This window comes from Alternaria dauci, chromosome 10 (assembly GCF_042100115.1).
Source record: "Alternaria dauci strain A2016 chromosome 10, whole genome shotgun sequence".
Classification (NCBI taxonomy): Eukaryota; Fungi; Ascomycota; class Dothideomycetes; order Pleosporales; family Pleosporaceae; genus Alternaria; species Alternaria dauci.
This window is the reverse complement of record NC_091281.1, coordinates 997,261-1,019,867: the sequence shown is the minus strand read 5'-3', so window position 1 is coordinate 1,019,867 and position 22,607 is coordinate 997,261. Positions and strand designations below refer to the sequence as shown.

General features: G+C 53.6%; 7 protein-coding genes across 7 annotated transcripts; 3 read left to right on the top strand and 4 right to left on the bottom strand.

Annotated features, from left to right (window-relative positions):
• Window positions 1–2,193: 2,193 nt before the first annotated feature.
• Window positions 2,194–3,888, bottom strand: ACET3X_009752 (uncharacterized protein; the record flags this gene model as incomplete). The annotated part of the gene is made up of 3 exons (XM_069455902.1): window positions 2,194–2,660; window positions 2,713–3,747; window positions 3,795–3,888. 3 exons carry the CDS (start codon window positions 3,886–3,888, stop codon window positions 2,194–2,196), a joined length of 1,596 nt encoding a protein of 531 aa, XP_069302585.1.
• Window positions 3,889–4,329: 441 nt separating this feature from the next.
• Window positions 4,330–6,646, bottom strand: ACET3X_009751 (uncharacterized protein; the record flags this gene model as incomplete). Its single annotated transcript, XM_069455901.1, has 4 exons — window positions 4,330–4,836; window positions 4,887–4,893; window positions 5,534–6,041; window positions 6,193–6,646. 4 exons carry the CDS (start codon window positions 6,644–6,646, stop codon window positions 4,330–4,332), a joined length of 1,476 nt encoding a protein of 491 aa, XP_069302584.1.
• A 1,251-nt stretch (window positions 6,647–7,897) lies between these two features.
• Window positions 7,898–8,869, bottom strand: ACET3X_009750 (uncharacterized protein; the record flags this gene model as incomplete). Its single annotated transcript, XM_069455900.1, has 5 exons — window positions 7,898–8,059; window positions 8,112–8,223; window positions 8,274–8,659; window positions 8,713–8,773; window positions 8,829–8,869. 5 exons carry the CDS (start codon window positions 8,867–8,869, stop codon window positions 7,898–7,900), a joined length of 762 nt encoding a protein of 253 aa, XP_069302583.1.
• Window positions 8,870–9,110: 241 nt separating this feature from the next.
• Window positions 9,111–9,801, top strand: ACET3X_009749 (uncharacterized protein; the record flags this gene model as incomplete). Its single annotated transcript, XM_069455899.1, has 4 exons — window positions 9,111–9,220; window positions 9,275–9,381; window positions 9,434–9,529; window positions 9,584–9,801. 4 exons carry the CDS (start codon window positions 9,111–9,113, stop codon window positions 9,799–9,801), a joined length of 531 nt encoding a protein of 176 aa, XP_069302582.1.
• A 148-nt stretch (window positions 9,802–9,949) lies between these two features.
• Window positions 9,950–10,893, bottom strand: ACET3X_009748 (uncharacterized protein; the record flags this gene model as incomplete). Its single annotated transcript, XM_069455897.1, has 3 exons — window positions 9,950–10,555; window positions 10,610–10,833; window positions 10,890–10,893. 3 exons carry the CDS (start codon window positions 10,891–10,893, stop codon window positions 9,950–9,952), a joined length of 834 nt encoding a protein of 277 aa, XP_069302581.1.
• Window positions 10,894–11,097: 204 nt separating this feature from the next.
• On the top strand, window positions 11,098–13,987 carry ACET3X_009747 (uncharacterized protein). Its single transcript, XM_069455896.1, has 3 exons — window positions 11,098–11,716; window positions 11,775–12,359; window positions 12,407–13,987. The coding sequence occupies exons 1-3, from the start codon at window positions 11,113–11,115 to the stop codon at window positions 13,936–13,938; spliced, it is 2,721 nt and encodes a 906-aa protein (XP_069302580.1). The 5' UTR covers window positions 11,098–11,112; the 3' UTR covers window positions 13,939–13,987.
• Window positions 13,988–19,662: 5,675 nt separating this feature from the next.
• On the top strand, window positions 19,663–20,030 carry ACET3X_009746 (uncharacterized protein; the record flags this gene model as incomplete). Its single annotated transcript, XM_069455895.1, has 3 exons — window positions 19,663–19,737; window positions 19,798–19,907; window positions 19,982–20,030. The coding sequence occupies 3 exons, from the start codon at window positions 19,663–19,665 to the stop codon at window positions 20,028–20,030; spliced, it is 234 nt and encodes a 77-aa protein (XP_069302579.1).
• Window positions 20,031–22,607: the final 2,577 nt, after the last annotated feature.

The following is a 22,607-nucleotide window of genomic DNA, read 5'->3' as shown; positions in this document are numbered from 1 at the left end:
ATCACTCTCGCAACTTGTTCGGGGCTGGGAGTGCGGCCGAGGACGGCGTTGTTAGGAGTTGTGAAGCCGGTTTCAAAATCGAAGGCGCCCAGGTGTGATTTGTCAACAAAGCTCCTAGAACAGTGTCAACGACCGGCTCTGCTCCAATAGTTCAAGTGTGTACGCGAGGAAGGTATGGAAAGAGAAACAGTGCCTGAGATAGGCCGAAGGCATCACCTACGGTGCAATAGCATTGATCCGAATGCCAGTGTCGGATTGCTCTCTTGCAGCAGCTTTCGTAAGTCCAATGACGGCATGTTTTGACGCGCAATAGATTGAGTTGCCTTCTTTGCCGACCAGTCCCGCTGTCGATGCTGCATTTACGATCGAGCCACCCTGTCCACCTTTACTTGTGGGACGCATGCTGCAAATCTCGGCGGACATGCACAAGAACATGCCCTTGACGTTGACTGCGAAGACCTTCTTGTAGTTGTCATGGTCGTGATCTCTCACAGGCGCCTTGTTCCCTGAGATAGCTGCGAGGTTCACTGCACCTGCATCGCTGTCAGCCAAAACACACATACGGCAATCGATCTCGATAAGCATTTTTGTGCCTCGGAGTACGGGCAGGATCTTTTCACACCATCGATATACCCCAATCCCTAGTTTGAGGGGGCTTGTCTTAGCCAGTCTTTCACGAATCTCTCGTTTGTAACATCCACCAATGTGTATTGGGCATTTGGCCCAAGTTCACTCGCAAGTTTCGCCAGGTCCAACAGCCTGTTGTCCCCAAGGGAGACCATCGCTCCGCTTGCAACTAGCAGTTTAGCTGTTGCACGCCCAACGTCTGATGTTGCCCCAGATATAACAAACAACTTCCCCTTCATAGTCTGCGGAGCATCGGAGTTGCTGTTCGCAGACCCGGGTTCCATCTGCTTCGGCGGTGTTTCAACATCGGAGGCCGAAGGGGTGTTTGCAGAAGCCGGTATTTGGGGTGGTGATATTTGACACGTTGGTTCCTGGGAACCTGGTGATTGCGACGTCGGTGATGGAGATGTTGAAGACCCAGACGTCCGTACTTGAAGAGTTGGCGCTCGAGATGTCGGTGATGGCGCTAACGTTACTGGAGACCGCGAATCTGCATTCTCTGATGCCTGAGACGTACCTCGTTGTAACGTTGAAGATTGAGTCCTCGGGCTTGAATACTCTGGTCCTGCAAGTAGGGTTGTTGAAGACGCATCTGATAGAGGCTCCAATTCCGGAATTTCCGGTACTGAAGTGTAACGTCGGGCCATGAATTCTTCATAGATTGGTAATCGAAATCGAGACCCTTGAGTTGGTGGCATTAAAAGATGTGGCTGTGGAACTGGAGCTGCTGATGATGGAGCCGTTGACACTGCAGTTCTTGATGATGGAGTCCTTGACACTGGAGCTGTTGGCACTGCAGTTGTTGATGCTGGTGCTGTTGGCACTGGGGTCGCTGACACGGGTGCTGTGGACACGGGAGCTATGGGCACAGGAGCTATGGACACGGGAGCTATGGACACGGGTGCTGTGGACACGGGAGCTATGGGCACAGGAGCTATGGACACGGGAGCTGCTGAGAGCAGGATTGTTGGCACTGGGATTGTTGACGATAGAGCGGTTGATGCCGGAACCGTCGATGCTCGAGACACGTATCCCGGCCTCTAGTGGTGATACATGTTGTGGGACCAGCGACGTGACGCCGTGACGGCTTTCGCTCGTATGCGTCGATAACGATCGGAAATACGCGACATCTTGTAATAACCTTAGCGATGGAAAAGTGTAGTCACCGTGATTGGCGAGTTGTTGGTTGATAAGAAGTTGGAAGAAGAATGGAGGGTGATGTGCTCCAGTTTTCTTCGTAGTATGGCAGAGTGCAATTAGGCAGGCGGAATGACCGTGTGGAAGGTGTATGCTAGGTGCACCTGCATAGTATTCTAGTTCGGAGGGCAACGGCCACGCACGCTCTCAACCGCTACAGGTACACTGTGCTGTGCTTTGCGAAAGGGGAATCTGGAAGCCGTGCTTTATCACCAGGTAGTCAGTGCAACAATCTTGAAGCGCAGGATATCAATCGTTGCAGCCGTACTTTTATGTTTCAAGGCAAGTTGATGAACTCAATAACAAATCAGATATTCTTCCGAGTGAATTTGTTTCAAGCTTCGAATTCTCACTCATTACACCGCGACATTAACCCTCGTATTTCTCTAACACATTTCTCACGTCTGAAAACTCCTTCTCAATGATTCCATGTCGCTCCTGCCGAACCCGGATTTCGCATTCAAAGTTCTTCGGCGTCCTCACAATACCATCCATGAATCCTGTTTCGGGGTCAATGTCTACCGGCTTTCCAGGCTTCTCTTTGAACTCGAAAGCCCAAAGCAACTTGGCAATAGCAATGAAGAGACTGCGGTCGGCGAGATGCATACCAGGGCAGATACGGCGTCCCGCACCGTAGGTGTAGTGGTCTCGTGAAGTGATATCGGGAGATGCTGCGTAGTGAGAGGAGGAGCGGGTGCGAGTTGCGTATCGATCAGGATCGAATTCCGACATTGGTGACTCGCCAATATTGGCGTCGGCTGGAGAGTGGTTCAGGCCCCAGACGTTTATGAAGACGGTCGTATTTTTAGGGATGAAGTAGCCGTCGATGATGTCATCTGCTTCACTTTAGCCACTGTCGGTAAAAATCGTGCGTGGACTGAGGTATACCAGCGGTGCTATGGTGTGGCGTGATGCCAGCTACCGGCCTCCATCGCATCACCTCCTTGATGATTTGAACGACATACGGTAGCTTTGCGGCGTCGCTCCACACCGGCGATCGTTTGCTTCCCACCACCTCGTCAACATGTCTATGAGCTCGTTCTTGGACATCCGGATACTTGATCATAGCTTGTATGAAAACCCGTATAGCAGATGCCGTCGTGTCACTCCCAGCATCGATCAATGACCCCGCAAGAGTGTCCAAGTCTCTTCTCGTTAGACTGATACCCTTCTCTCCCTCATCCAGCAAAAAGTCGTACACAGTGCCTGCACGTACCCCACGTCTCCTCCTCTCCAGCACTGGCTCTCCCATCTTGGTGAAGACGGCATTGACAGCCTGTCCACTCTCATCCGCTTTATTCTTCCAATTTCTCCACCGTCCCCGCCACATCCACTGGGGTACGTATACCAACCAAGGCAGCAAGTCCACGGGCGGTGTTGCACCAACCTCAAGCAGTTCGACGTACTTCTCGAACATGACTATGTACTCTTTGAGTTCATCCGCATGTCTAGTCCTTGTCCCATAAACCAAGCTCTTAATAACACTATTACTAAATCGCAAAGTATGCATCATGAAATCTTCTGGTTCGTGCCAGAAATCATATACCATCTGCCTACTTTCAGCTTCCACAATGCCAACGTACTCGTTTTCAACTTTGGCTTCGTTGAAACACTGTGCGTATAACTTTCTGCAAAGCCTCCATTTATCTCCCGAGGGCATGAAGACGACCAAGGGAATATTCGCGGGATCGCGGGCAACATAGTGCTCGGCGAAGAAGAAGGGTGGTCGGCTGTTGTATGTTGCGCCCCGCTTGTCGATGAGCTCGCGGACTAGGCGGCGGTCGCTGAGCACGATGGCTGTGGAGTGGAAGAGCTTGAGGCTGTAGATGCCGCCGTATTGCTTTCCCCATGCTGTGAATTGGAAGTGTGCGTTCTTCGTCGGTACAGACAGGAGGTTGCCGAGCAAAGGGAGGGTGGGAGGACCTGGAAGGCTTAGCATCAAAACAAGAGACGATATGTTTTAGAGATACCAGGTGGTAGCCCTGCTTCTCGGCGACCTAGCTTGATGAGATAGTATAGGCCGACTACCGTGGTGGCAATGACAAAGGCAGCCAGAGTAGCCATGGTCCAAAATTGCTCTCAGGACAGCGTATTGTCACCAACGCAGGCTGGAGGGAACTTGGATCTTGTTATGTATGTTGGCAACCTGGTCCATTGGGAAAACAAGCAAGGTGTTCTGCACGCACTCATTTCATGTGTAAGCCAGGCGGGGTAAACTGTGCTACCGTTGTATCGGTGGGGAAGAAGCATGTATTAGCTATTTCCGGATGCGGGATGTTGGTGGAATCCAATTACAAGGCAAGGTGGTATACCAAGGTGCTGACTAGAGGAACATTGCATGATAGCCAACGCATGCACATGTCCGTCCTACCAAAGGTACCCTACATTCCCTATCCAAGACATATGCGACGAGAACGATCTTGAACGACAACGCAAACGATGCTGTATAGAGCAAATACAATGGAGAGACATGAAGTGTAGAAGGTAAAAAGATATGAAGGTTTTTTACAGCAGCGCACCGGCAAAGGCAGAGATGACGAACATAGCCAGCACGCCCATACCGGCCTTGGTTGGACCCATGGGTGCGGCAGCACCAGTGCTACCTGGCGCATCCGAGCCCGTAGCATCAGGGCCATTGCCACCAGACGTCCGGCTCGCGCTTCCACTTCCACTTGGCGTGCCCGTCGCGCTTGCCGTGTTGTTTCCCGAACAAAAGATCTGACTGGGGTTCACGCCGTTGTCCATGAAACAGGCATTGAGATCACCAACAGTCTGGTCGTAGGCGAGACAGTAGTATCCGCATGCACCGTTGAACTCCTCGACTGGAGCGTCTTTGCAGCATTGCGAGAGCGCGTCGGAGGTGTTGGAGGGGATGCCGGTTGTGCTACCAACGGCGCAGAAGACGTCTTGGGTAGGGAATTGTGTAAAGTCGGCCGAAGTGCACGAGGCGCCCGTTGCGCTGGGGGAGGCGGCAGAGGATACGGCGGAAGACATTCTCGAGGGTTGAGGTTTCTGTATTGTGGTTGGAGTTGCGTCGGATTGTACGGGATGGAGAGGCTTACCTTTGTTCTTTACTATGGGAAAGCAAGTACCTAAGCCTGGAGCGGAGTTGTTTAGCACAACACCAGGGACGATGCAACGGTCAAGAAATATCCGCAAAGGCAATGCCACGACTAAGCGCAACGTCACCGACAATTCCAGCAAGATCCATGACGCCAGCAGGCCTGTCGCTCATGGCCCAGCTGTTGATCTGAGGCTGCGACGCCTGCTTGGGGGCGTGGCTCGCAGCTCCACATGGTTGCTCAGGAGACCCGTATTCAAGCATTATTTTTGGCAGCCATGCCGGATCGTTCGGCAACTGCTCGCCGAATCGCGACAACGCCGCAGGGCCAGGTCTCACCATCGGAAGTGCCATCCTGTACCATACAACGACGATTGAGTATGTGAGCAGAGGCTGTGTTGCTACGTGACGTGGTTGGTGTGCTTCGTCAGATTTCTGCAATGTTAGTGACATGGCGCGCGCGCGCTGGCTTGATGAGGATAGCGTATCGAGACACGAATGTCAGCTGGACTCGAACGTCAAAGTCAATATGATGCAAATTCCCCACTCGGCAATCGATTCAAAGTATATACATTAAATGTCCAAAACTGCGCGCGCTGTCTCTCTCTCTACTCCAATCCAGCCTTCTCCATCTCGGTGGCGGCGTACATGAACGCACCAGCGCCCTTGCCATCGTTGATCAGCGTCTCAACACCAGTGTAGTATTCGTAAGACGCATCGCCCCTCAAACTTCCCACAGTAACCGTGCCGGTAAAGCTGATAGTTCCGTTCTTCTCGTACTGGATGAAGTCGTCCAACAGCAGATCCCACGCCTTGGACGCCGTCTCCTGGTACGACTTCTCCAACAGACCCAGCCTGACACCCTTCATGTATGCGTAGGTGAACATGGCAGTGGCACTCGACTCGATGTAGTTTCCTTCCCTTCCAGCAAGTTCCGGGTCCATGAGGAGCCACCATCCGCCGCTAATATCCTGAACGTCCTTGATGCCGGCCGCGAGAGTGACAAAGTAGTCAACCAGCTTGGAGTAGCCAGCGTGAGTCTTGGGGAAGACCTCCAGGACCTCGGCGAGCGCAACAAAGTACCATCCCAGAGCACGGTCCCAGACGTAGGGTGAAGCACCAGTCTCGGGGTCAGCCCACAGTCGATTTGTCTTCGCTGTAGCCGTGGTACAGCAGGTTGGTTGTCGTGTTTCGGCAGTGCTCCTCGATCAGGTCGAATTGCAACTCAATGTCGTTCCACGCAGTCGTGTTGTCGGGCTCAAAGTATGATGTGTAGGTCGCATAGAAGGTATCAGCCATGTAGATACCATCCAACCACATCTGGTTCGCATAGATAGGGGCCCTGTGCCAGAACCCGCCCGAGGGGGTGCGCGGCCATCGGTTCAGCTGCTCACGGAGACCCTTGGCAGCAACAACGTATTTGTCGTCCTTGCGGCCCTCCGAGTTCCAGAAGTAAAGGATGTTGTTGCCAACCCGGATGTCGTCCAACGTGTAGAAGGTTGCGTTCCAACCCTTGATGGTGCCGTTGGACGAAACGACCGACGAGACGGCCTTGGACGCGTACGCCAGCAGAGCAGAGTCGTTTTGCGTGGTGGCGGCTTTCTGGATACCTTCATGGATGACCGAGGCAACATAGTGGTTGTCCATGGGCTGGCCCTTTGACAAAAAGGAAGAAGCCATCCATGTCGAGTACGGCTTGGTGGAGTTCTTCGCCGCAAGTGCTGTGCCAGCCAAAGCCAGGGTGAGAGCCGGAAGATGCATGATTGCGAGACAGTATTATTAGCAAGGTAACAAATATCACAAACAAATCGAAGACCCTGGAGAGACGAAATTGAAACACCAGCGGATATTCAACTTGGCGCAGTACTCCTGTCGCTCTTTATACGTTGTGCGCTGCGTCCGTACTCATCACCCATCTTCTCCCCTTGCCCGCCACTACTGCAGTTGCTGCAATCAAAATCCATGTTCATGCAGCCTCGTAGCGTCTCAGCCTCTCCACCTTGCGGTCCTGGACAGTACCTAAAGAATTTCCGCGAGCGGAGGATTGCCCATCATCAACCGAATTGGCAAGGTCTAGCCATGGTCTGCGACTTGGCAGCGGAGAAACTGGTGATTGGAGATGTGGTGCCTGAAGCAGCGGAAACGGTCCATAACAGGCAGTAATTTGAACGGCCTGCAGACACGAAATTGCATAGGAAGACTGCGCCCGTTGATCTGAATTATGATGTGCATACAACACTGCAGCGCTGTTGATGCGGCTCTCGTCCATTGCGACGTGGAGACGATGGTGATACTGGCAGGAGGGAGCTCACCCTGAATGTGGGTCGCCCTAGCCGAGTCAAGCATCCCAAGTCCGCGGGAGGCTTCTTGTCTCACTGCGCCAATAAACATCAAGCTGCAACGTTCCTGTCGGTGGTGGGACACGTTGCTTGGGCGGTTCATTGCTACTTGGTCGTTGTGCACGCAGAATATGCTTACGAACGCTTACTCAAAACGTTCTCACGAAACATGCAGCCAAGCAATCCTCCAAGTATATGAGCTGACGAACATGGGCCCAAGCGCTGTACAAATTACCGACGAGCATGACAGACGCCAAAAGCTCTACGGGATTTTCCAACCATACGACCAGCATTCAGTATATCAAGTTGATCTTGTCAGCGCGGATAAGACCTCAGGAGTCCTGCATCACCACCCACAGCCACCAAGTCCGAACCTGTTGGCAGTAACATGCCACCATCTTTTAACAGCATACTCCGACTTTTATTGCGCATTCAGGCATTTTCTAGCCTTTTGAAGAGTTGCATAAGGCATAACATATCATACACAGACCTGATGGCGATATGCGAAGGGAGAGGATCATACCTAGGTGTCATCATATTTTGTGGCATGATATGATGCAAGGATCTCCACCGGACAAAATTATTGTTCTCATCCGGGATACGGTAGTTTCGTCGACTAAACCAACCATTTGCCAAAACTACATTGTAAGCACCAGAATCGTATGTATTCTGTCTAGAGTGTCGGGTTCTTGACGACAGACCACCACCTTCCGAACCTCATGATACTCATATCATATCCTTTCCACCAACAATATCCCCACGAGATGACCCATGCCGAACCTAGGATAACTGCCAGCCCAACGAGATTGGAGTTCTTCCAAGACCATGGCTCTTCCTGACATACGCATTAGCTATCAGCTCGCACTTTGAATTGACTAAAGTCTCACTCTCGTGTTGTTCCCGCTGCCAATGGTACGCTTCTCGACGTCGTGTGGTTGCGCAACAGCCTTGATCGAGTTGATGGTGAGGTCAAAGTCGCCTTCTTGAGTGCCAAAGAAACTGCTTATTTTTAAGTATTGCAATTGCGCGAGTGGTGATTGAGATTTTACCTTCTCATCATGATGCTGAATCGCTTGACGCTCTTCGTATCCAACGGCTTCGGATCCTCCACTTCTCTGCCGCGATACATTGGCTTCATTGCGTGCCACGGGACGAACAGACCGAGTTTGTTTTGCGATTCAAAGTCGTACTCGTGGCTGACGCTCGATTGTTCTCGTCCATCTGGCATAAGTGGCAGAATCTCGTCCTTGAGAGTCAGCGTGTAGTTCTTGCCGTCATGTTTCCCGATATCAAGATAGATGCCATCGTATGCAGACAAGTCCCAGGTGCGGTTCTCGCCAGTAGTGCGTTGACTGGCAAAGCCGGCACCTCCGAGAGTGGTAATGTCAAGATTGCCGTGGAAACGTGCTGATGAACCATTGATGGTGAGGTACGACTTGTTCGAGTACGTTAACATTGCAACTGCTTCATTTGGGGGTTTCAGGTTACCTGAGATGCTCCTCCTCTTACTCGGTCATCACTAGCCGTCCAATCCGAAGCATTCCAGCCTCTGCGTGCAAATTCGTCAGCATTAGATCAGACAATGCATTGTTGGTGCGTCTTACTTGTCACCACCAAATAGTACGAGTTCGCTTCCTAGACCCATATTCGCGGACGTGGAATGTATGATACCTAGGTAGTTACGTGGATGATGTTAAGCGAACAGACGTTGAAACATTGGAGGCGCGTCCGAATCGAGTACCTAAGTAGTGATCTCATGATGTGGCCCGTGCGGCTGACCATCCAAGCACACTCATCCCGAGGTCCGTTCATGCGCGTCCGCACACTCTATCCAAAACGCAATCTCATCGCGGCTACTAGCGATTTGCTGTGGTCCTCCAGAAAGCATGGATTTTCGGCCTGCGTCGCGCATGGGCGATGCAGATGAGTCCATACTAGCCGAACCGTACCGACCGTTGTACAACATTTTCGGAAGCCAACCCATCTTAGTAAAGCAGTACTGTACCATGATCTCGAGCTTGCCCCACACGATCTGACGTGTATTTTTTAGAAGCAATGATTACGACCGAGTGGCCTTCAAGGAGAGACCCTGGTTTGGTGTATTGCTGTTTGATAATGTGTCGTCGGATGCAAGGGACCATGCCGCGAATGAACGAAGTATGCCGAATCAAATCACGTCAGGACATGCGATGGCTAACGGAATCTGCAGCATTTCTGTCCTGGCTGAAGCTTAGTGTGTACATGGCCATCGTGTCTGTAGCCATTGTCCTCTCGTTCCACCTCAAATCAGGGCCCACACCACTTGGTAAATCACGAACCCGATTGTCTACAAAGTGGGAGCCATGCTAACTCGTTGCAGAAAAGCGTTTCGCACTACCATTGGGAATCATCTTCTGGTTGCTGTCCATAGCATGCATGATATCAGGACTGTCAAACTACATCCGTACAGTCTCACGGTACAGTCAGCGGCGGGCGTTGGTGCAGACGGGCTGGAAGACGCAGGTTGTTTTCACAGTGGTTTCATGCGCCATTGTTGCGACGTGCATATTGTTCCTCTCAACGAACGCGGAAAAATGAACGCGGATAAGCAGCAGGGATCTCGAGCAGTAGATGGAATCCATCATAATAAGTCGTCATGTTCGTGCTGATGTTGTTAAAGCAGCATAATGTATCCTGTTCTGCTTGCTCAGTTCCACTCCAGGTCACGAGCCTATAGACATTGCACTTAATTTGCCTCGAGGATTGCCCAGGTCTGGTCGTCAACAGTCGTGTAGATGAGACCACCATCCAGCAAAGCTCCACCAGCCTGTGCAACATCTGCTGTGTCGATGCCGAGTTTCGCAGCGATCTCGTGCTGGTTCAGGCCCTCGTTCGACTGCGGCGCTTCTCTCAGATACCGGTACACCTTCTTGGCTGTCTGGCTGTAGCCACCAAGATCATAGCCACCGTAGCTGTCACCCGCGGCCGCTTGCTGCTGTCCACCGGCGCCATTCGTAGCTGCCGCACCGCCCTGCGCGCCACCAGGAGGCCCGCGCGTGAAGTATAGATGTACGGCGGTGGCTTCGAGTAGGTGGTAGGAAACCTCGTTCATGTCTTCGACGGGTCGGATGACAGTCGCTCCGACCGATCTTCGGTCGTTGAAGCTCTTCAGCTTGCCCCACGCCCTGCAGTAGGCCCCTTCGACGAGTTTGGCCTTGGTGGGGTTGGACTGTTCTTGGGAGTCGGAATCGACCCACTGCTTGACCTCTATGCTGCCAGTGCCGTCATCGAGCCGGTATGTGGTGTTGGTAGTCTGGTTGGATATGTTGCGTATTTGGCCGACAAATGTGAGCTGGCCAGGTCGTCAGTAGAGGCAGAGTGGCCACCGAATCACCGACACGCATACCTGGGTCACGACTGTGCCGTCGATCTTGAAGGCGTCATTGCTGCCGGCTTCGAGCTGAGCGTTGAGTATCTGCTTGATGGTGACGGGGCGCAGCGTGTCTTGGGCACGGTCTTGTCGACCGCCCGGGCTCTGTGTGCTGCCGCCCTCTCCTGGGATGAAGCCGCCTCCGCCAGCGCCGCCGCCGGCGCCGTAAGACGTGTACGAGGTTTCGTAGCCGTTGTAGCCTGCAGCAGTTAGCGCGGGTGGGGGTTGTGTGGGACGTCGCAACGGGGATGCATACTCATCTCGCAGGCGTGGGTTTGGCTGACGCGATGGCAGAAGTTCGCTGAGGACAAAACGCGTCGGACGCACCTGCCTCATCGCGCGGGGCACGTGGGAGCTAGCTGCCCGGTGCGCCCTCCCCCATCCCTGCCCGCCAAGAGTTCGAGAGGACCGTGCCCGAAATTTTCCAACAGACAGAGAGGAAGGCGCGACCTGCAGACGTCAGGCAGGTACAGTGCATCATGTCGCGTCCGAGTCCCACCACCAACCTCACCACCATGGCTCCCCGCGCGAGCTCGCCGGCGCTCTCCGAAACCGAGTTCGACATATTCGATGCCCTTGCTGGCGGCGACGATGTGCAGCACGAGACGGGCTTGGACGCAGAGCTGGGAGTAGACCTCGATGTTGGACACGACGACGGATCCGACGACGAGGCCTTCATCGCCGCGAAACAGGCCGCCTCGAACCGCAAAGCGTCCAATGTGGGCAAGTCCGTCAAGAAGGGGGGAGGTTTCCAGGCCATGGGCCTAAATGCCGCGCTCCTCAAAGCCATTACGCAGAAGGGATTCAAGATACCGACGCCCATCCAGCGCAAGGCCGTCCCGCTCATGCTCGACGGACAAGACGTCGTGGGCATGGCCAGGACGGGTTCCGGAAAGACTGCGGCCTTCGTCATACCCATGATCCAGAAGCTCAAAGCGCATTCGGCCAAAGTAGGCGCTCGCGGAATCATCATGTCGCCCTCCCGAGAACTCGCACTGCAGACACTCAAGGTCGTCAAGGAGTTGGGGCGCGGCACAGATCTGAGGACTATCCTGCTTGTGGGCGGCGACAGTCTCGAAGAACGTAGGTGCACCACAGTGGCTTCAGTTGGGAACAACGGCGAGACTAACAATGTGACCAGAATTCAGCTCCATGACCACCAACCCCGACATCATCATTGCTACTCCTGGTCGCTTCCTGCATCTAAAGGTCGAGATGGGCCTCGACCTGTCCTCCGTCAAGTACATTGTATTCGATGAAGCCGACCGCCTTTTCGAAATGGGTTTCGCTGCCCAACTGTCAGAGATTCTGCACGCTCTTCCCGCTTCCAGGCAGACACTCCTGTTCAGTGCCACACTGCCAAAATCGCTCGTAGAGTTTGCAAGGGCTGGTCTGCAAGAGCCAAAGCTTATCCGTCTCGATGCCGAGAGCAAGATTTCACCAGACCTCAAGAGTGCTTACTTCACAATCAAGTCGGGTGATCGAGATGGCGCGCTGCTTCACCTTCTCGATAATGTCATCAAGGTGCCTGTGGGCGAGACCGACGCCGCAAAGAAAGTCAAAGAAGATGCAGCAAAAGCGGCGAGTAGCAAAAAGCGGAAACGCAGCGACGGTTTCGTCAAGGACGTCCCGGTCGCCGAGTCTACCATCATCTTCGCGGCAACGAAACATAGGGTTGAGTATCTGGCCAATCTTCTTCGCGGTGCAGGATATGCTGTATCCTACGGTACGTAATCGCATGTTGTTGCATTGTGGCGTGACTAACTCTGAAAGTGTACGGCAACCTTGACCAAACAGCTCGCAAAGAGCAAATCCAGGACTTTCGGATGGGCCTGACCCGTATCCTAGTCGTGACCGACGTGGCTGCCCGTGGTGTGGATATGCCCCATATCAACCACGTCATCAATTACGACTTCCCTTCGCAGCCCAAGATCTTCGTACACCGAGTGGGACGAACCGCCCGAGCTGGACGCAAGGGATGGGCCTACAGTTTATGCAGGCATGTCGATCTACCCTATTTGATAGACCTACAGCTGTTTCTTGGAAAGAGACTGTTGCTCGGAAGGTCGAGCGAGGAACCAAACTACGCAGAAGACTTTGTTGTCGGAAGCCTGGCACCATGGCAGCTGGAGTCTTCGGTTGAGCTTGTCAACAAACAGCTCACCGACGATGAGGACCTAGCGCTACTCCTAAGTGTAGCCGAAAAGGGTGAGCGCCAATACCAGCGGACACGCAACCAGGCAAGTGCACAAAGTGTAGCACGAGCTAAGGAGCTGGTGGCCTCTCCAAACTTTGCGGAGACGCATATGCTCTTCAGCGACGATGCACACAATGCCCAAAAAGCGAAGGAAGATATGCTTGCCAGGATCCAATCATTTCGACCCACAGAGACTGTATTTGAAATCGGCAAACGAGGTGTGCAGAGCGAGACAGCCGAAATTATGCGCAAGAGGCGCGAGCAAGTGGAACGACAAAAAGCCAAGCAAGCAGCCAACAAACTTGCTGCCGGAGACGACTTCGACCCACTTCAGCCACCTCCACGGGAATCGAAGAGCAATGAAGAAGGGTCAGAAGACGAAGTGGAAGTTGCTGATGGCGTATACGACTCAGACTCTGATGAGCTTGAGGTGTCCGTCTCACAACCATCTTCCAAGAAGTCAAAACAAGACAGCTGGAAGAACGATGACTTTTTCATGTCCTACCTTCCCAAGGAGAACATGGCAGAAGAAAAGGCCTATGGAGTGAGTGGAGGAGACGCTGGCAACTCGAATTTCGTCACTGCAGCAAGGGCGGCGGAGATGTCGCTTGTGAACGACGAAATCCAAGGCTTCGCAGACGCCGCCAAGTCCAAGATGCGTTGGGACAAAAAGTCGAAGAAATACGTGAACCGTACCAACGACGAAGATGGCTCCAAGGGTGCGAAGATGATTGTCGGAGAAAGTGGGCAGAAAATCGCGGCCAGTTTCCGCAGTGGTCGCTTCGACGACTGGCGCAAGGCAAACAAGGTCAAGATGCCTCGTGTGGGTGAAATGGAAGCCCCCAACAGGTCTGCATCATCCTTCAATAACGCCCCGCGCTACAAGCACAAGGCCGAGAAGGCTCCGAAGCAAGCTGATCGGTACCGTGATGATTATCACGTCCAGAAAAAGAGGGTGGCTGAAGCGAAAGAGAAGCGCATCGGTGCATGGAAGGATGGTGGCGCCAAGAGCGAACTTCGAGATGTGGATGCTGTTCGCAAGAACCGCAAGGTCCAGGAAAATCGCCGGGCAAAGAATGCTCGTCCGTCCAAAAAGCGCAAGTTTTGAGTTCATTGAATCAATACCCGGGCCCTATGCCCAGCGACATGAATCGACTACGAAGTTTTTCTCAAGCACGTGTCAGCGAACTAAATTCCGTGACATCCATTATTCTTCGCGGACCGAGGTGAAAACAATCCGATTTGACAGCTGCACGACGTGGCGACTAAAAAAAACGCGTTAGATCTAGCGACTGGCCAGATCTCGATATTTGTGCGAAGAAAGGCCGTTGAGACCCGCATGGTCAGGCCATGTTTGCTTTTCCAGAGCCCGCGTCCCCGTCGGTTCTGTGTAACGCTCGATGTTGGACGACTTGTCATTGCTTTGCTGTGCCACATGGATGCGGATTGGCGAAAGTTTATCGGGGCGTCCTGCGACATGGTTGTGGGCGAGCATCCTGCCCTCCTTGGACAGCGCGCGTATTGACTCGATAGTGGCTTTTTGTGCGCATCGTCGTGGTCGACGAGATTCAACGGTTAACATACGATTATTCGGTGCGACGCAGTCCCTTTTTGTAGCGACTCGATCAAGGTTTATTTGCTGGCTTTGTGGCTACCATCACTTTGTTCCAATTGGGCCTGACAAGCTGCAAGTCAGTCCGTAGCTAGAACTATGCACACGCTGTCGACGGGGATAGAGTTGCCGGCGTCTATTGACGTCGGGTAGTGTTGACACTGACAGGCGACCGCGCATAGTCCGCGTATTGGGTGAGCGCCTCGAACCTCACGCCATGGAGATTAAGGTCCGAAGCAGGGATAGGGGCCTCTTCGGGTAGACAGCCAATGCTCGCTGCACAGGCACGTCATTCCCTGAGGAGATTTCTTATGAGCCGGGACGAATGTTCCCCACCCATCGCAATGTAAGGGTGCACCAGCCCTGTTTAGTGCCAACGCCGCCAGACTTCAATAATCCTTCTGCACGCGCGCACCTGCGGCTTACCCGACGACTTTCCAGAAGCCGCCACAGTTGTTTTTTCTGCATGGTCGCGCATGAGCGCGTTTTGCCATGCGATGGTGGGATGTGTTGCATGTTGAGGACAGCCACTTCCTTTTTTTTCCCTTTCCCTGCGCCCGGAAATACGGTCGCCGTGCTGCGTCACGCAGGGCACAGCGTCAGGAACATTGTTTCACGTCAACGGCTTTTTGATATTCGAAAGGGCCCAGATTGGCACGAAACCAATCTCGCTGCGAAACTCTTTGTGGGTTTCGATGAAAATCATCCGCCTGGACCAGCCATTTGCGCACCAACGGTTGCGGCGTGGCTTTCTCGGAGAGGCGCAGTCTGGGCTGTGGGCCATGGTCATTCGGGTGGATGTATGCGTAGTCACATTCCATATATCGGTAAACGGCTCTTGGGTATTGATAGAGCACTTTACCGGACGGAAATTTCTCGCTCCGTTGCGGGCCTGATCAAAACTACCTAGGCATGTCGAGGGGTGAGCGAATCCTCCATGGCTCGCTTGCCATACATCACGAGATGCTGCGGGTTGCCTGGAAAGCGAGCCTGAGCCGCATTCGCGGGGATGGGTATGCAGAGAGCACCCCGAAGAGGTACATCATTGTCAGGTTTGAGTTGGACTCCGAGGAGACCTGTTGGGCACTGAGACCAGCCAGGGAGCTGCTCGGCCCGCACCCAGTCGCAAATCGACAATGGGACCAGCGACGGGCAAGCATGCAAGGACCACAGGGGAGACGGAGAGGCCAGCGAGGGTCCCTTGTAGCGACTACTTTGGCACAACGTGTCCTGAGCACCGGTTCGTAGATCCCGCCCGCAGGCCTGTCGTGATACTCGGGTCCTGGCCATGCGGCTGACTCGAAGCTCAATAGGTCAGCATTTTACGACAGCAGTCGAATTGCTCGTACTACAGCTCCACGATACGTCTCCCCATCTGTTCGCCGATTCTACTGCCAGGATCAGCATTAAAACACGGAGCTCTACGAGGACGACTGAATCAACAAAACGGCAGGGCCCGCCGGGAAAGGGCATGAATCCCGAGACCCTGGACAGGCCGTTATGCGCATGCCGTAGCTTCGGGGAGCCGTAATGAGAGATGAGAGTAATCTACAGGTGATATAAGACCTGCTGTTAACGTCGAAATATCCGCTATCTATGATTATTTTTGGACCTCAGCAGCCCTCGACGAGGCTAAATGCAAGATCTAGTCCTGGGCTTCCGCGTTGGCTTGTCGGTTGGATTTATATTTTCCGCAATGGGAGCCAATCACGAGCCTACTCGAAGCTAGGCGGATGCGACACTTCTCACAGAGTGGATTTTCTTTACTTCGGCCGTGATGCTAGTCATTGAGCGATCCGGATGACTTGCCCCGGCGAAGGAAGAAGAAACGCTCGTGCAGGACCCAGTCTTTGAGTCATGCCCCCTGCAGCGTGATCTCGGTTTAAGCCGCAGAGAGCAGAGTGGACGTGTGCAGACATGGTTTACTCGCGAGCACGTTGAGCCCCTGCACATCCAAGGTGATGGGATATGTGCAAAGCCCTGTGGCTGCAGATCGTAAGTATTGAAGTTATTAGACAATTCCAAATTGTCACGACGGGTATTACGGTGGACGATATACAATGCTCTTGCAAGGATGACTTATCCCCAGTTAGTGTAAAGATATACACACCCACCTCTGCCCTAAACGCGGCATTGATCTTCACGGCAGTCGGCTCACCTTACCGCTATTCCGCGTTGGGGACAAGCATCACCGGTGAACATGGCTTTCCTCCGTGGTGCAGCATCATAAGTTTGCCCTGCCGCAGTCGCCGTTCCACCTTCTCAATGCGAATGCACGGCTGGCTAGCCGTCATGAAGAAGAAGTCGGGGGCACTAAGACACCGGAGCCGTTGCTCTTACGCAAGACGGCAGCGTCGCTGATACCTCATCTTAGTAAAGTCGACAGCCCGTCATCACATGCTTGGCTAGCTCAGATTACATTCACACTGCAATATGTGTGGTACCGCCAACCCAGGCTTCGGCTGCACATCGTCAATGCTGCGCACACTGCAATAGCTCGAGCAATATCGGTGGTCATGCCGTGGTGGCTCGGACAGTTTGCGGGCAGATCGTCGACAGCGCCAGCGCGTTCGATCGATATACCCACCGGAGTATTTTATGTGTGCTATCCGAATGCGACACGGCCGAGGCCTATAATGGGTGCATGATATACCTCTGGCTTGTTTTGACGACTGCACTATGACTACGCTTCGCGCTCAGCACTGGATGCCACGTCGAAGCACACCACTTCGGGCGGCTGGAACGCTGGACCGCCCGGCCATGTGCCTGCAGGTCGAGAAGATCGACTCAAATGCACCGAGTCCGCTGTTTGACCTCTGATGCACTCATCGCTGGGCATGCAGAAGAAGGTATTAAGCGTATGCGCCACATTCTAACATGTACAAAAGACATTTTAGCAGCGACTACGGGAGGAGATGCCAGCAGATGCAGCCTACCGTCGCATGCACGTTCTGAACCAGAGCGCATTGCATCCGCCAGATTCATCATCCGCGCCATACAGTACAAGCCTACAAAAGCTAGGCAGCGCCAGCGACATGCCACTAAGGCGTAGCGCATGGCATGACAAGCAGTATACCCCACAGATACGTCGAGTGAAGATAGTTTCCGTCGGACGACGTGCCTGCAGCCAGGGGAGATGATGGCTACTTTGCTTTTAGGGAAAAGGGTGACTTCAAACAATGCATTGACGGAAAACTCCACATCAAGGCGTCGTCGTGTCAGCCATATCCGCAAGAAAGGCGTCGATCTGCAGCATCGGGTGTGTAACCAATTTTTGTTAGCAGCGATAAAGTTTGCGCCAGCTGAGTGCGTCATCAGAGCGCAGTGTGCAGTGGTGCTTTTGTCGCGACAGCAAGACCCTGAGCAAGCTTCCCCCGGCAGTCCATGCAGCGCAGCCGCTACGAGGCGAGATGTTCCGCTGCGACCGTCGGTCGGTGCGAAAAGACCTGCGAGGCGATCAATGCAGTGGTTGGTCTGAAGGGTCCGGAAGCGCGACTGACAGTGACAAGCGTCTTGATAGTGGACCAGAACCGCGGGCCTGTCAGTGGGAGCCACAATTCTTTTTCGCAATGCTCACCTCATGGCTGCTGGTGGCAGGACTTGGGTGGGTGGATATAACTTCCTTCCTTTACAGTTGCTAGCTGCCCATTTTGGTGTCGTCTCTGCGGCGCCATGGTTGCCGGATAGGGTATAGAAAAGGCAATTTCTGGGTCGCACATAAGCGCACGCCGAGGATTAAGGGCGCCGACTTATGCTATGCTTCAATTGAAAGTTTGCCTGGGCGGCTGCAAAACAATGGTGCAATAGCGCGCAGAAGCGCGACCACATCTCGTTAGCACACCCCGGCTCGAGGACGGTGCGGAAGACAGGGGGTTGAGCGGCCTCTGACCAGGCTCCCCAACCCGCACTGCCCATGCACGCTTTCAACTGGCGGCCGTGCATGTGTGATTCCGCGGGTGCATCGACCGACTGGGAAAATCGGCCTAGCAGAAATGTCGAAGAACCATCAGCCGAACGAGGGAAGCATGTAGCTGTCCCCGAGACGCTTCCTTCCCTGCTCCCGTTGCCCGGAACTCATCGTGGCCCCCTTCTCCTGGATGGCCCGCCATGCACCACTCGACAGGGATTTAGCAAAGATCTGTGAGTAGAATCTCCATAACCGATTGTGGTTATTACTGGGGAATGTCCGCCGAATGACAGTCGTCTTCTCTGGTCTTTGACGAATTGCCATCCCAAACCCCCATTGGTCCCACCGCATACATCACCACCATCTCGCCTCTTCTCTTCCTCGCCGCCCCGTCGCCTGCAGCTGCCACCAAGGCCAGCCTGATACTCGCTCGACATCTTGTCCATTCTAACCTCGGAACCATCCAGGAGTCTGAGCAGTCGTCCAACCCTTCCCAAGACTATCAAAAGGTATTTCCATGTCTCCCTTTTTGCCTTCCATCCCGTCTTCTGTGTCGGAGTCTCCATGGCGGCTGGCACAATGCCGCCACCTGGTACGGGGGGGTCTCTTGGGCATTTGCAATTATCGTGTTGTCCAATGTCCAAGCCCAAGGGAATGCCCTATGTTTGGTCATTGTCTTGATCTTTTCCTCGCTTGTACACTAGCTTACCTTGGACGCCATGCAGGCCTCATCATACAGCCACGCCAACATCTCCGTACCGTGCCCTTTCTTGCTTCGCAGTCCGAAGGGTATCGTGCGGGGCCGCAGACTTGTTCGATCCTGCCATACCTCTAACCATTGTGCTCCTGCTGCTGACGCGGCGTCTGAGCGCGCGGTGGTCAAACTATGCAGAGCCTGGTATTGCCTGGTCCGACCTCACTCCTCTCTACGCCATTCGGGCGGCATCCAGACCCCGAAGACGGCCTCAGCAAATTCCGGTCAAAATTCAGTCCTACCAGGCTTGAGCAACAGGGCTACCCGTCTCCGCCCATGTCCGAATCTCATTCCCCTTCTCGTCGACCAGCACAGTCAGCTGAATCTGCGCGCCTCTCTTACCCTCCGCTGGCAGGCACATCCCAAAGGCAGGATAGTTTGACTCAACCGCCGACTCTACCGTCAGTATACGATCCGCGATCCACGTCGAATGCGCATGCTCTTCCTCTGCAGCCACCACCTTACCCAGGGGACACCCAGCAGGGTATCCAAGGACTTCTCTTCCAGCCTGGACGTCCTTACCAGCCCGGACGTCCTCTCGAGCACCAATCTTACCCCCATGCTCTCCCTAACAACTACGGCTATGGCTACCAAAATGCTAGCTTGCCCCCTTATGCTGGAGTTCAACATCAGGGTCCGATGGGGCAGCAAGGCGCAATGATTGCACCTCCGCCGGCAAGGCCTACCAAACCAGCGCGAAGAACCAAAGCACACGTGGCGTCGGCCTGTGTTAATTGTAAGAAGGCGCATCTCAGCTGCGACATCCAACGCCCTTGTGGACGTTGCGTCGCTTCTGGAAAGCAGGTCAGTATCTTTGCTCCGCAACAGAAGGCCAAGGTAGCAAATGGCTCGCAGAACAGAACTAACCCGTCAAACAGGATACCTGCAAAGATGTGCAACATAAGAAGAGAGGACGGCCACGACTAAGGGATGACAGGGAATTTACCAGATCAGAAGACGGAAGACCACCACCTACCCAGCTCATAGGAGCGCCACCTACCTCGGAACCTCACGCACATCAACCGGCGTACCCATTATCTCAACCATATCGAGCCTTCGAACCTCCGCGAGTTTTGGAGAGTAGCACCCACCAAAAAGAGCTGCATTCAGCTGCATCTGCACCCAGAGATACAGCCAGCGACTACGGGGGAGTGCAGTTACCTCCCTTCGGCGCGGGACCGAACATGGCGTACCAAAAGCTGCCTGTCATTTACCTCAATCTGGACCTGGTAATACAAAAAGCAAACCGGGCTTTTGCGGACCTTGTGTCCTTCCTCGGGGACATCAGGGGTAAACATCTTGGTGATCTTCTGGAAGCTCAGGAAAACGAAAGCATGCAGCGTCTGCGAAACGAGCTGCGCGATGAGCGTGACGAACGGGAGCCGGCGTATATGGCGCCCATCACTCCGATCGGACAAGATCCTATGCGCGCAGTGATGGATTCTGTCGCAGACCATGACATTGACCATTTCACCCAGGGTTATACCAACAGGTCCATGTTCCTCAGCTTCCGCCTCCCCAGTAGTGGACAGTACCAGTCGCTGCAGGTCCAGATTCGGCTTGCTAGAACGTCTCTTTACTTTGTCACTCTAGTCGTTTGCTCACCGCCCAGGCACACGGGTCCGGCTCTTCTGACGCAGCAGTCAGCTACTTCAACCGCAAGACATACTTCACAGACGATGTCGGCACCGGTAGTGGCTCCAGTCGCGCAGTACACGCCACATCAAGATCGACGAACATCGACGAACAGCTCTGCACCAAACTCGCCCTTCTTCAACTTTTCGTCAATCCGAACATCTCTTCCTACATTTAGTCCCAGCTCTTACAAGAGCAGCCCATCACACGGCTACTCCCCAACTGGAGGCCCGGAATCAGGGTATTTCCCCACACACCAGGTACCTCCACAACCCACACCAAGCGCATATCCTTCGCCATACACGCAAAATTCCCGGCCATCAGCAGGAACTTCGGAACCCTCACGGGAGCTCAATCGCCCTCCGCGTCTCGAAGGTCTGCACCTCCCACCTATCCGAACAGGGCTGGCACCGCTCGGTTCACCACTACACGTCGAAACAGGTGCTGGCGCCTTGGAACGTGAGCGTGTGCGACCACGCGACTCCCCATCGAGTGGCGCCGAACAGCGGAGGCCTGAATCGCCTGAGACGGGCAAGCGGCGGCGTCTGAATATACACGAGGTGCTGGACTGAGCCGGTAGGACCGAGGAAGATGAGCAGCAATGCGTTCCTGAGACGCAACTGACGAAGATGACATGGTACGTGGGGCATAAGCTGCGGGCGGGGTCTTCGCGGAAACGAAGGGACCATGTGTTTCCAAAGAGGTTGCTGTGGTAAAAGGGTACCGACGGACGGGTTCCCTTGTCCGACTGAAACCCGACGCATTCGAGCGGGATGGCGCATGTTGCACACGGGCGACGACATTGACTGGCCCTTGCTTTCCATACTCATTTCCTCATTGCTCTTGGATGCATTTTTTGCGTGTCTGTCATTTGCGTTGCATTTCCGGCGTTACCACTTGTCTTTCTGTCTTTTCTCCTGCAACAAGCCATAAGCTGGGAGCTTGCCCGCTCAAATTTGTTGCGTATCGCATCTTGATTCTTCTGTTGCTCCCTCTTGACGCCGTTAGCATGTACATCGCACTTGGCCTCGGCTTCTGTTTCAATATAGTCGCATGTCCCGATATCGATCCGTCAAGACCTTGTTCGACCGTTCGGTCATTCAGAGCGCTCATTCTTTTTATATTTTCTTCCCTACGTCGCCCTGGGTTGTCATCGCAATCTTCCATCTCTGCACTCGTTGTATAAATCTTCCACGTATTGTACCACGGGTGATCCGTGCCCTCGCATTGGTGTTTCATCATCATCCGACAAGTGGGATGCCGCTCGCCTTACAATCCGCATTTGTAGATGAAGGACATTAGTGCGCTGGTTCGATTAGCAGAAGTTGGTGGAAGGAGTGTATGTTTCTGTTGGTCTTAGGAAGCGGAGCAGCAAGGGAATTACCCTCGGGCCAAGAGCACGTCATAGGGAAATCTGCTGAGCAGCCCCATGAGCATTGAGTCAACACCACATATATACGGGAAGTTGGACTCTTGGACAGATGACGCCAGGCCTGGGGAAATTATCAGGGACGAGGGTCACATTTGGTCCGAGCATTTCTATTCTTGGAGTCACATTCAACTTTGAACATATCTTTCTCTTTCGACAAGAGAACCACGGATACAAGTCCGGAAGTATATATAAACAGAACCGTGAGCATACGGCAGCCTGGCTGTGCTCTAAAGATAGTGTGTGCGTGTGGGGGTTGGGCAAGTATTGGCTGCTAGGCCAGTGGAGGATATACCCATTTGTCGCATTTTCGTTCAAGGTTGTTGAGAAACAACTGAAGTCGGATGTAGCACATGGGATATACTAGCTATCTTTCCATGTGGAAATACAAGTGTGAGAAAAAGAGCGGCATTCAAGTCCTTCTTTCACGCGTCTTGATT

Excerpts from the sequence above, each read along its gene's own strand:
- ACET3X_009747 (XM_069455896.1), top strand. The coding sequence starts at position 11,113 with ATGTCGCGTCCGAGTCCCACCACCAACCTCACCACCATGGCTCCCCGC. Across the intron at positions 11,717-11,774 it reads CGGCGACAGTCTCGAAGAAC|AATTCAGCTCCATGACCACC; the intron begins GTAGGTGCACCA and ends CAATGTGACCAG. Across the intron at positions 12,360-12,406 it reads AGGATATGCTGTATCCTACG|TGTACGGCAACCTTGACCAA; the intron begins GTACGTAATCGC and ends TAACTCTGAAAG.